The 12,147-nt window shown below is 57.9% G+C and overlaps 4 protein-coding genes across 4 annotated transcripts; 2 read left to right on the top strand and 2 right to left on the bottom strand.

The window, feature by feature from the left end:
- Nucleotides 1-1,080: 1,080 nt before the first annotated feature.
- REI1 (pre-60S factor rei1) lies at nt 1,081-2,775 on the bottom strand (the record flags this gene model as incomplete). The annotated part of the gene is made up of 3 exons (XM_066780476.1): nt 1,081-1,098; nt 1,160-2,618; nt 2,678-2,775. The coding sequence occupies 3 exons, from the start codon at nt 2,773-2,775 to the stop codon at nt 1,081-1,083; spliced, it is 1,575 nt and encodes a 524-aa protein (XP_066629705.1).
- A 726-nt stretch (nt 2,776-3,501) lies between these two features.
- SLS55_009071 (uncharacterized protein) lies at nt 3,502-7,089 on the top strand (the record flags this gene model as incomplete). Its single annotated transcript, XM_066780475.1, has 3 exons — nt 3,502-3,647; nt 3,703-6,065; nt 6,119-7,089. 3 exons carry the CDS (start codon nt 3,502-3,504, stop codon nt 7,087-7,089), a joined length of 3,480 nt encoding a protein of 1,159 aa, XP_066629704.1.
- Nucleotides 7,090-7,520: 431 nt separating this feature from the next.
- SLS55_009070 (uncharacterized protein) lies at nt 7,521-9,095 on the top strand (the record flags this gene model as incomplete). The annotated part of the gene is made up of 2 exons (XM_066780474.1): nt 7,521-7,922; nt 8,091-9,095. 2 exons carry the CDS (start codon nt 7,521-7,523, stop codon nt 9,093-9,095), a joined length of 1,407 nt encoding a protein of 468 aa, XP_066629703.1.
- Nucleotides 9,096-9,208: 113 nt separating this feature from the next.
- Nucleotides 9,209-10,956, bottom strand: SLS55_009069 (uncharacterized protein; the record flags this gene model as incomplete). The annotated part of the gene is made up of 4 exons (XM_066780473.1): nt 9,209-9,330; nt 9,390-10,460; nt 10,523-10,702; nt 10,752-10,956. 4 exons carry the CDS (start codon nt 10,954-10,956, stop codon nt 9,209-9,211), a joined length of 1,578 nt encoding a protein of 525 aa, XP_066629702.1.
- Nucleotides 10,957-12,147: the final 1,191 nt, after the last annotated feature.

Genomic DNA, 12,147 nt, shown 5'->3' with positions numbered 1-12,147 from the left:
CCTTGCGAAACGAGAAGAGAAACAAGTGCGCCCGTACAGGCGTGGGTGGGAATGCGGGACGGTCCTGCCGGCAGCCTCTCTCCCGCCGTTTCCTCCAACAGTGACGGCACCGATCGATGTCGCCAGTGACATGGCTACCAGCGTCATGGAGAAAGCAGCAGATCGGCCCAGCGGTTGCAGGGAATATCCGCAGTCTTGAGTGAGGTGGGGTGGGTGGGTATATAAGTCTGCCAGTCGGCCGGTACTAGAGCCTACGGGCAACCGACTACGGCTGTGTGGCGCAGTGGTAGTAAGTCAAAGACAAAGAACTCCAGTACTGCTAACTTGATTCTATGATAGCCGCAAAGATTCCGAGCAAAAAATCCCGTATGGGGTTTCTGTAGTTGGCCGCTCCCTCATCCACTCAACGCCACCAACGAGGGCTAGTACGCGGACGCCCGCAAGGGCGTTACAGTTTTGCCTTTTTTTTGCTTCGATCGTGCTTGCTCATGGGCTTGAATGACGGTGGTTGTTGAGGTGTTGCTTTGCTCCGGGTGTGATTCGAACAGGTGCTCCGCTCCGGGGGGTGGGTGGTTCGAACAAGGGGTGGGCAAGCGCAGGTGTAGGAAGCCGCTCCACTCACTCTGGGCGTTCGCAACTTGCAGTGAAAAGGAACCTAGGAGATCTCCCACCTCTGACCTTTCGGCAGAGAAGCCACTCTCTGAACGGAGCAAGATGGACGTCTAGGTCATGCCGTTTTGGCCCCCGTGTGTACGGTCACTTCATAATTGCAGCATCACACCAAACAAGCTCATACAAAGGATCTCACCACGTGATGATACGACCAGTGCGGGATAGTAGAGCTCATACTTGGAATACTCCGTTCCTCTATTTTACTTTTCCGCTGTAGTAGCGGGTTATGACAAGCGATTCCGCCCATCTTCCACCATTTACCGAGAGTCCGAAAAACCCCAGGCCCCTCTCTTATGCACAAGAATAAAGGCAATTCACCCGATGCAATGATGTGCAAAATGAAAATCGTCCAAGCACTCCGTGAAGAAGATAGACGCCAAAGGAAAGTGGATATGCTTCCGCGCGCAATCACTGGAGAAGAGGGTCCTGGTTGGATGTTAGCATTCGCATTCTCATGACCTTCGACATTGTTAGCGGATAAACTGACCCTGAAGTGCTTCTGGTTGTTGCCCTTCTTGTTCTTTTGCCATTCCACCTTCGCCTGGTCGCGTTGCGCGCGCTTCGCTTCTCTCTTCTCTGCCACGCGGACTTCCCTCTTCTTGATGTCGCTGACGCCGATCATACCCGATCCACCGTTCGCGCGAGTGATCAGCTGCCTGCCGCGACCGCGATCCTCGCCACGACCGCGTTGGCTGGCGTCGAGCTCGACACCACCGTCGTCCTCGTCGTCGGAGCCACCGCGGCGCAAGGCCTGCGCCTCCTCGATGGCGAGCTGCTCGGCCCGCTCGGTGGCGGAGGGGTAGTTGCGGAGGTTCTGGCGGAAGTAGGTGCGGAGAGAGCGGTGACCGGCGGTACGACCGGTAGGCAGGTGGAGCTCGTACTCGTCGCGGTACACGGCGCGGGGAGCGGTGTGGGTGTGGGCGTGGAAGCCATCGGCGGCCTTGTGCGGGCGCGGGTCGGTGTGCGAGTGGTGCTTGTGCTGACCGAGCTTAGCGTAGAGTTCTGAGCGGTCGTCGATGGGAACCGAAGTGATCTCGTCGGTGGGGACGTCTGAGACGCTGGAATCGGTCTCCCAACCGTCGTCCTGGCCGTCACCTTCGCCTTCGGTTTCGGAACCCTCGCCGTCGTCGGAGTATGTGCGCGTGAAGTCGTAGAATTCGCCGAGCTCGAGCATCTCATCCTCGGAATCGTAAGCGATCTTGCAGTGTCCCGTATCCCGCATGTGCGTCTGGATGCCGGCCGCCGTGTAAACCAATTTGTTGCAGTACAAGCACTGGTAGTATTCATGAATCTTCCTCCACAAGTGCTTGAGAAGGCCATCCAAATCGACCAAGTACTCGGGCTCAGGAATGAAGAGACTGTGGAAACGCTGCATGTGGGCAATGTTCAAGTCGCGCGAGGGAGAGCGGTAGTTGCAGAAAAGGCAGTCAAGGATCTGGTCGGGCACTTCGCCCTTGGCCGACTCGGCGGCGGTGGATGCTCTCGACTGAACGTCTCCCTGCTCAGAGTTTGCCTCGGAATGGTGAGGACGGGTGGGTCTGCGCGAAATAGGGTCTCCGTCTTCCAAAGTAGTCTTCTCCATGCCGTCAACAACCCTGGAGAACTCGGCTTCGGCCTCTTTGTCGGCGGCGCCAGTCGACGCGGTCTCGATGGGCTCGCCGAGAGAGAAAGTCGAGCTCATAACCGAAGTAGCATCATCCTCCTTGGCGCCGGAACGAGCCGCCTTCAGCTTAGCCTGGACATTCTGCTTGTGCTTCTGGCTGCCCAAGTGGTTGTTGTAGGCGTTTTCACTGAAGTACGACTTCTGGCAAGCGTCGCAGGCCTTTTCGAACTGGGCTCGGGCGGCGGTGGCGGCAGCCGAGGCCTTGTTCGCGAGCACCTTTTCCGCAAAGATCTCAGAGGAAAGCGGGGGGAGAGAGGCGACGCGACGCTTCAGGTTGTAGCGACTGGACTTCTTTAGCATCATGGTGCCGTTCGCCTCGGCTGGGAATATGAATTGACTCACTGCCAGTCGGTCTGCATGTGGGCGCGCTGCAGCTCGCTGGCGCGGAACGCCACCTGGCAGGTGTTGCAGGTGAAGGGGTGCGAGGCTTGGGTCGCCATGGTGTTTGGAGCCTGGTGGGCGGTTCTGGGGCGATGTGGTGCAGCGACGAAAAGTTGGTGGTGAAGATAACGGGTTGCGTCGGGGCCGCTCGGTGGCAGCGGGTCGCAATCGGGTGGCGGGAGATTGCCCAGCAGCGCTAGCTAAGGACAGGCGGGGAAGGACGCCGTTGCGGTAGGGGAGGCTGTAGGGAGCAGCAGCAGCGGGCGAGGTTGTAAAGAAGGGACGGCGGGCTGCCTGTGGCGAGTGCTCCTCGGGATCGGCTTACCAACGCACGGCGCGGCGCGAGGAATTTCGACAGACGGTAGGGCTGACGTTTGGCGGATGACGTCTGAGCTCATGCAGGGTATCCATTGCCGATTGCCCGCCTGCTGACACAGCGCCTCCATCTTGTGCCTCAGCGCGTGCATCCGTCGACTCGGGCCTCGACTCCGCGTCCCTGCCTCCAACAGCGCGAAGCAGCAGTCGAGCATGCACTGCTAGCAGCCTCACGCCTCTCCCGCCCTCGCCTAGGCCCCCGACATGCCGCATCTCGCCTCGCCTGCTGCGTGCTTCGTGACCTCTGTAACATCCGCTCGACGCCAGCCTTCACCTCCGGCCTCGCGCCCATCGCCCACACCGCCGCCATCCCAGCCCTCGGCCGCAGCGCGGCTGCCTTGCGCCCCCTTGGGCCCTGACCCGATGAGATGACGAGCGACACACGAGGGGCTCCTCCCTCCTCCACCGCCATGGCCCATCCGCCACAGCCTACGCCCAAGTTAAGAGACGCGTGGGCGCGCATTCTCGAAAACAGCGCAACCGTAGATGCCGACGAGGATAGCGTGGCCGGCGCCCTCCGAATGCGCATGACCAGCTTTGAGTATCTGGTCCGCCGGTGCGTGCTTTTTGCTCCACCTGTCACGCCGTCTGCTGATGCTGATGCCGTGTAGATACATGCTGCAGATCCGCTACGGATGCGACAACGCCAACTGCACCACGCCCACCTGCTTCAGCTGCGTCAAGCGTGCCACGAACAAGCCTGTCCGCCGCCCGTCCCCTCTCACCGCGCGAGCAGTGGCATATCATCTCGCCAGCCAGGATGACCCAACCAGCGGTCTCTGCAGGCCGACGCACTTGGCCTTCCGCCTCGCCAACACCGCCGAGTTCGACATTGAGTCCGTGGATCCTGTGCGCTTCAAGGTTGACTCACGATCATTGTCGCAGAACCTGTTCAACACTCAAATCTCGCGGACGCTCCGGCCTTCTCAGACCTCAGAAGAACAAGGCGGGCCCAGAGATGCAGCAGGAAGCAGTTCGGTGGACGAGGTTAAGAAAGAATCGTCGGAAGCTGAAAGAGAATCCCGCGTGGTCGATTCGGTACCTGCTCTCGGGAGCCACCTTGAGAAACTTGCTGTCGGGCCGCCGCCAACGACCAATGGCAACGTGGCGGTCAAGCATGAATCAAAGGCTGCCAATGAAAGCGCTGTTGTTCATGCAAGTGGAACGCTACCTGAGCCGGGCCGAGACAGTCTGACTGCATCTACGACACAGTCGATAGATGGCGATTCAGACAGTGGGAAGGAGAATGCAGTCTTGACGCCGCCCAGTGACATCACGCTGGACGGTAGTCCCTTCGCTGGCTCCGACAAGCCGAACAAACTAACACCTCGCGCAGCCCGGAAGCAGCGCGTGTCGTCGGCAAAGCCGCCTACACGAAAGGTACGGGTCCCTCTGGGAGCCGATCCACTCCCAAAGCCACGGTCTCAGTCAACCAAAACAGTCTTCGCGACAACTCATTTGACCTGCGCCATCATGGAGGACTTGAAGCGGATTGCCATGTCGGATGGATCCATCCCCGACACGCGGACGAGAGATGCTATCATTGAACCGGCGAGCTCATTACTAAATTCCGGCTCGAAGAAGAGTTGGCGCATCGTTGATGAGTGCCTCTTCCGCTGCCTTAGCAATCCACGCATCCTTCTCAAATCTTTCCGTGAAAAGACCACCGCATGGACGCGTCGCAGCACACCTCTCGCACATCTGGATGCGTGGGAGATGGAGCACGCATTCCGGTCGTGGCAGTCCATCAACGGGTCTCTTATCTATGACAGCCTGTGGTATAGCTTGGAATGCCTGTTCACGCCGCCTCCCGAGCTCAAGATCAGAAAGCCGGCAAGGGCGAAAAAACATGTTCCGGATGGTATGCCAAAGGGTCGAGACTACGGTCAGTCAGATTATGTGTCTGATGAAGAAGCCGCTCACATCATCATGGTCTGCATACACGCATTGACATCTCTCGTGACCAGAGGGAAGCCCAACGCATGGAAGTTCGTGCGGGGTCTGCGGCCGTTTGGGTGGATATCTCCCAATGACACCCCAAATCTAGCAGATAATCAGACTACCGTGCCGTATACACCCATGTGGCTCATGATCACGGATCAGCTGGAATACGAACCGGCGCTCCGCCTGGCCACGCGACTGGTTAGAGCTATAGGTGCTCGGCGATGCTTCTTCGAGATGTTGAGAAACACATCCGGGGAGTATCCCAAACGGACTGACTGGGCGATGACCATCGTCTGTAAGCATCTGGTTGACTGCGAAAGGTACCGGCGTGTGGGTCTTTTCCGAGCCAAGTGGGATGAAGAAAGAGTAATGGATACTTGGTCGAACTGGACGATTGCCGGTACATTTGTGGAATGGTTAAAGACCATTGTCATGAAGAACTGGACGGGGCAGCACGAGCTCAAACGCTGGGATGCTACCGGAGCGGCTGCCGAAATCCTCAGCGACCTTTACGACTACTCGAACCTCAATATTCACCGCCACATGTACGAACTCGCATATTTCAAGTACAAGCTGGATACCACCGAACTCATCAACAGCTACCTGAGTCGCAAACATGATCCAAATCATCTCCACATCCTGCACTTTCCCTTCTTTTTCCCAAGCGGACTCCTGGTCCAATACTTCCGCGCTCTCAACTTCTCCGTAATGTCAAGACACTACACCACTGCCGGCAACAACTACCACCTGCAGGATAGGTTCAGCCGGCACTTTCTGAGCGACCAGTGGCGCGACTATCTTGATCAACATTACGGAACTGCATCCAATAGATATCTGTCCTTGGATGTGCGACGAAGCCACGTATTAGAAGACACATTCGATCAACTATGGGGATTGGAGCAACGGCAACTCTTGCTACCACTCAAAGTACGAGTGGGGAAGCTTGAAGGAGAGCAGGGTGTAGACCAAGGAGGTGTAGCGCAAGAATTCTTCCGAGTTGCTCTTGCTGAAGCGTTCAATCCTGACAATGGTAAGTGCGCACTTTCATCGCGGGCTGGCTGTGATTCTGACTTGAAATCGAAGGCATGTTTACAGTTGATCCTGTAACACATATGACATGGTTCCAGCCATTCTCATTGGAGCCGTTGTCAAGGTTCGAGCTCATCGGTCTGCTCTTTTCAATCGCCATCTACAACGGCATCACCCTGCCCGTTACTTTGCCCGGGGCGCTTTACCTCAAGCTTATCGGCAAGACAGTCCGGCCTCACCACATCAGCGAAGGGTGGCCCGACCTTGTCAAGAGCTTTCAGTTTCTCCTGAGCTGCGAAGATGAGGTGGGTGATATCCTCAGCCGTGGCTATGAGTTCAGCTTCGAAGCACGCGGTCTCATCGTCAACATCAACATGGACGCGGTAAAATCCGAATTCGACGTGCCTTCGCCCTATACTATGCTCGACCAAGACACTGAGCTCGACATAACCCCCTCGTCTTCTAATCCAACTCCCATACTCAACTGGCCATCGGGCACTGAAGCACCGCTCGTGACGAATGCCAACCGAGAGAAGTTCGTCTGCGACTACGTTGCCTGGCTTACTGACAAATCAATCCGCCCTCAATACGAGGCTTTTGCCCGCGGTTTCCACCGATGCATACCGCCAGAACATATAGCATTGCTTCGCCCCTCGCTCCTGCAACACATCGTTGAGGGCAGCACTGAGATCGATAGCCACGCTCTCGAACGCGTCGCCCGCTATGACGGCGGCTTCGACGCGCAACATCCCTTTGTCCGCGTGTTCTGGGAGGTTGTTCACGCGATGAGCCAGGAACAGAAGCGGAAACTGCTGGAGTTTGTGACGGCGAGCGATCGTGTACCGGTGGCTGGAGTGGAGAGCGTGGTCTTCTGGGTGCAAAGGAACGGACCTGATGGCGAGGGGCTGCCTACAAGCAGTACATGTTTCGGACGGCTGCTCTTGCCGGAATATGATGGGAAGGAGAAGCTGGAGAGGAAGTTGGCAATTGCGTTGGAGAACAGCAGGGGTTTCGGTGCCGCGTGAAAGCTCATTTGGCGACAAAGCGGAGTCGTAGATTGTCACGGATTTAATATAGAAGGGCCACATATCGTGGACATGATCGAAATCATCTCACCCCGACAAGATTCATCCTCCCGATGCAATGGTGTGATCCCTCAAGTGACAGCTTTTTGAACACGAAGTGACTGTCTGACTCGCCAATCTGGATCCTGGCCAGTCGTTCTGACTCGCGCTTCCCAAAACTTTCCCGCGCGCAAAAGCTCCAACATCTTCCCGTCCTCGACCCAGCAAAGTTTCTTTTTCCCTCCGCCACCGTCCACCACAGTTTAGGTCTCGGGGCCTTCGAAAGGGATATACACCAAAGTCCCTCATCTCTCCACACCAATCCGACATAACCCGCGCGACCTCACCCGCACACACACATACACGGCAGCAACCACCAAACACCACCCAACATGCCCAAACGCAAGCGCGACGACCGCTCGGCCTCGAACCGCAACACCTCCTACGACTCCGACGCCGCCGCATCCTCGCCCGACCACCAAACCACAAAAAAAACCAGCCGCAATGCCGCCACCACCTCCTCCACCACGACGGCCGCCAAACAGCGCAAAAACCTCCCCGCCCGCCTCGAGCAGGGCAAGAAACAGCTCGTCAAGGCGCTCAAGGTCGCGCGCGGCTTCGAGCGGCAAAAGCTGTCGCGGCGGCGCAAGACGGCTGCGACGGCGGCGACGGACAAGAACGAGGGAGGAGGGATTGTCGCGCGGATCGATCGAGAGATAGAGGCGCTGAAAAGGATGGATTACGCGAAGGTGGCTGAGAGGCAGCTGTACAGGACGTTGCTGAAGATTAAGAGCGTGAGGGAGCATGAGGCGTTGCCGCCGTGGGTGGTGGAGAAGGGGGGCCTGGGGGTGGGGGTGGGGGTGGGGGCGGGGGAGGGGGTGTTGAAGGTGGTGGTGGGGAAGAAGAAGGATGGGGAGGGAGGGGAGGGAGGGGAGGGAGGGGAGGTACTACCGGCGGCGCAGTTGGCGAAGGAGGCGATGGATGTGCAGGCGCGGTTGTTCAATGCGCATCCGACGAAGAAGGCCATGGCGGAGGTGGTGAGGGATGTGAGGGCGATTCTGGGCCTGGACGATGAGGCGAAGGGGCCGCCACAGGCGAAGAGGGCGAGGGGCGAGGAGAAGGCTGGGAAGAAGGCCAAGGTGGTGGAGAGCTCGTCTGGAGAGGATGATGGGGAGGAGGAGGAGGAAGTCGGCGACGAGGAGAGTGGCGAGGAGAACGGCGGAGATGAGGCCGAGTGGGACAGCGAGGAGTTTGCGGGCTTCTCCGACCGCATAGCGGCGTCTTCGGACTCGGAGTCTGAAGGTGAAGACGTGGAGATCAAGCTCAAGAAGGGGGCGTACCAACCCGTCCGTGACCTGTCTTTCACGCCTCCGTCCTCGCGCGAGGCGTCGCCGTCGGCCTCGTCTGAACCGGCTTTCTCAGACGAGGAGGAGGAGGAGTCTTCGGAACAGGAACCCAGGGCGAAGTCGAAGTCGAAAGAAAAGGCGGCGGTTGTGGCGAACAAATCTACCTTTCTCCCTTCGCTCTCGGCTGTTGGTTACATCAGCGGTTCGGACTCCGAGGCTGAAGATCTGGACGACGAGATCGCGCCACCAAAGAAGAACCGCCGTGGCCAGCGCGCAAGACAGCAACTGTGGGAGAAGAAGTATGGGAAGGGCGCAAAGCACTTGGCCAAGCAGACAGAGAAGCAAAAGAAGGACAGGAATGCTGGATGGGATGCGAAGCGCGGCGCAGTCGACGGCGATGGTGGCAGGAAGGGCAAGTTCGGAAGAGATAAGAGAGACTTCAGTTCTGGCGGCCGTGGCCCTAAGGCTACAGATGCAAACTTGGTGGAGCTGGGCAAGAAGAAGAATCACAGGGACGACGGCGGTAAACTTCATCCCAGCTGGGAGGCCGCGAAGTTGGCCAAGGAGAAGGCGAAGCTCGGAAATGCGCAGTTCCAAGGCAAGAAGATCACGTTTGATTAGAAGCGCGGATTGTGTTCATATCAAGATACCATTTCCACACCGTAAGGCTGCAATCAACGCAAAAGCACTGTCAACATTCCCAAATAAACCGTGACCTCTCTCCTTGTGTACTTTCAGGCCGACCGAACTGCCTCGACGTGGCTGGTCACCCCGTCCTTCGCCGGCATATCCTCGTGATGGATCTGTTTTTCCACTGCCGCGGTCGTTTCGTCTGCGAGCTGCTTGTCCTCGAACACTTCGTCCTGTTAGCATCAAACGCAGCCCGGGGGGTGATGGGACAATTGCGAGACCTACAGAACGCCAGCTCCTCCAACGTCCTCCCACTGGTCTCGGGGAACAAGACGTACACGACGACGATTTCGAATGCTATCCAACAGCAATAGACCAGCAACCACCTCCACTTGATCTCCTCCAACCCGATCGGATTCACGAAAGTCGTGAAGAAGCCGGCGCCCCGTCCCCAGAACTGGAACACGGACAGGCCGCTGGCGCGCTGGGCATAGGGGAACAGCTCGACGAGGTAAGTGTAAGTCAGCGCGTTGTAGCCGATGTTGTAGGCGGGCGAGTAGAGGAAGATGAAGAAGAGGGTCAGGCGGGCGGCGACGACGGAGCCTCCGGTGAGGAAGCGCTCCATGGAGACGGTCCAGCCGACGTAGACGGCGAGCAGGGAGGCGGTGCACGTCAGGTACATGGCGCGGCGGCGGAAGCGCTTGACGACGAGGGCGACGGCCATGCCGTTGACGAACTGCCAGCACGTGAGGCCGACGTTGAGCTTGCCCTTGAACTGCGGGTCGCGGAAGCCCATGAGCGTGAGCAGGTCGTCGAGGTAGTAGCTGATGAGCGTGTTGCCGCTCCACTGCGTGAACAGGCCGAGCAGCGAGCAGATGAGCACCCGCCGCCGCATGCCCGCCGTGCGCACGAGGTCGAGCCAGGACTGCTTGCTGTGCTCGAGCTCGAGCTTGATGGTCGATTGGATCTGCGCCATCTCGGCGTGCGCGAAGTCTGAGCTTGCGTCGCCCTCGGCGTGGTACTTGACCAGGATCGCCAGCGCCTCCTCGTGCCGGTCGCGGCTGATGAGGAAGCGCGGCGATTCCGGGATGAAGAAGATGCACGTCACTTGCAGCACCGACGGCACCGCTTGCAGCAGCGACGGGATCCGCCACGCCCAGTCCGATGGCACTTGCTGCGTGCCGAAGGTGATGCCGGCGGCGAGGATGGAGCCGACGAACCAACATGCATTGAACATGGAGGTGAGGATCGGCCGCTCTTTGGGGTAGCCCAGCTCGCCCATCAGGGACGAGGCTGCGACGATGCAGAAGGGAATGCCGAAGCCGAGAAGGAAGCGCGCTACGAGGTACATCGCCACTGTAGAAAGTTTCGTGGTCAGGAGTTGGGAATGGTTAGTAGTGGCGAGGAAGTCCACGTACCTCCGTTTGAGAAGCCTTGCAGAAGTGCTCCAACGATCATGACGCTGGAGCCGAAGAAGATGCACCAGCGGCGCCCGAAGCGATCGTTGACAAGTGGAATGAACGGAAGGGCGCAGATGGCGCCGAGAGAGTAGATGGCCGCGATGATGCCCTTCAGTGAGCCCGTCGGGTAGTTGAAGTCTAAGGAGCCCGTCAGCAGAGGCATGGAAACAGGGGATGTAAAACTAACATTCTTTCCACGGATCGACCAGCTGGACTGCGTTGATCATCTGCGAGTCGAAGCCGGACGTCATCTCGACACCCATACACGTCGGAAACAGCAGGAAGTAGAGCTTGCGCATGTTTGGCTTCTTGTACCATGGCACCTTGTCCTCGTCGGCCATGCGCTGCAGGATAGGGTCCGCCGCCCCATCAGCGTGGGATGTGATGCCCATGGTTGCGGTGGTGGTTCAGTCGTGTAGCTCGGCAGCGGGAGAACAATGGTCTTCTGAGCTCGCTCGCTCGCACAAACCACTGGAAACACCTTCTGACCGAGCTGCGGAGATCAGGGCATGTATATAGTTCTTCAGCGTGGCTGTATTTCGTTCCTCTCGACATTTATCCGCCAGTTGGGGACACGGCGCAGCGGAGCGTGCAGCAAGAGTTGGCCAATGCGGCCGGGGAGTGCATGGGAAAGAACCGGACGCCGGGCTAACTGCGTGATGGATGAGAGAAGCGCTTGGCGGTCTGGGGAAAATAACGGGGGCAGCAGCCAAGAGCGGGATGGCTGGAAGTAGACATTGCTGATTCCAGTAGCAAGTATACATCGGCATTCGCGCTGAAGAGCTACGTGAGCCCACGTCGTCCAGCTTGTCGCATCAACGACAATCCTCTGAAGTTTCTGGGGTCTGGACGCTGTGATAGGTCACCCGACTAGGAGGTGTCTGTTGTGCAACAGTAAGAAACAAAAATGATTGGGTTTGGCTGAACGGGATCGGCGATTGTGCTGCCAAAAACACTGGTGGTCGGACGTTCGGTAGATGAAAACCCCAGCAGCCATTCTCATAGGAAACTCAAAGAGTTCAAGAATAGTTGACTTCTAGAAGCTGCAAGCCTCAGGACCACAGCATACAAAGCCACGATCACTGGTTCGGTAGAATGTGGAAGACGAGGGCACCCAACGGCGGTAAAGTGCCAAGTCAAACCCCGCGTTTCTGATCAAGCCACGCCGCATTCAGCCAGCTTGGCCTGGTGAACCAAGGCGCGGGTGGTAGCCGTTGTGTAACCTTGCTAAGCTCCTTTTCCGGAGATGCTGCGTCGTGCAGGAAATACGGACCGTCTGACAGGCTTGTTATGTGAGACATGCCTTGAGATGTGAACAAAGCATTGGTTGTGGCGGCGAGGCTGCGAAGGCTGTCAATTGACCAGGATACCGCTTTTGGCATAGTGTCAGATGGCTGAAGCTGGCATTGGTCTTGAGCTTTGTTGAACCTTGGATGTGCTCTAGAATGTTTACAGCCTCTGGCCGTTTTTTTGGGAAAAAAGTGCGTGAGCAAATCCGATCTTCGGCTACTGCTCTTGAAATATCTAGAAACCTGACATCCATCTCGAATCAACTCTCGCCCTGGGAACATGAGCCCATGATA

The sequence above is a fragment of the Diplodia seriata genome (assembly GCF_021436955.1).
Source record: "Diplodia seriata strain FDS-637 chromosome Unknown scaffold_9, whole genome shotgun sequence".
NCBI classification, from domain to species: domain Eukaryota; kingdom Fungi; phylum Ascomycota; class Dothideomycetes; order Botryosphaeriales; family Botryosphaeriaceae; genus Diplodia; species Diplodia seriata.
Note: the sequence above shows the minus strand (reverse complement) of the source record. Positions and strands in the feature narration are given on the sequence as shown.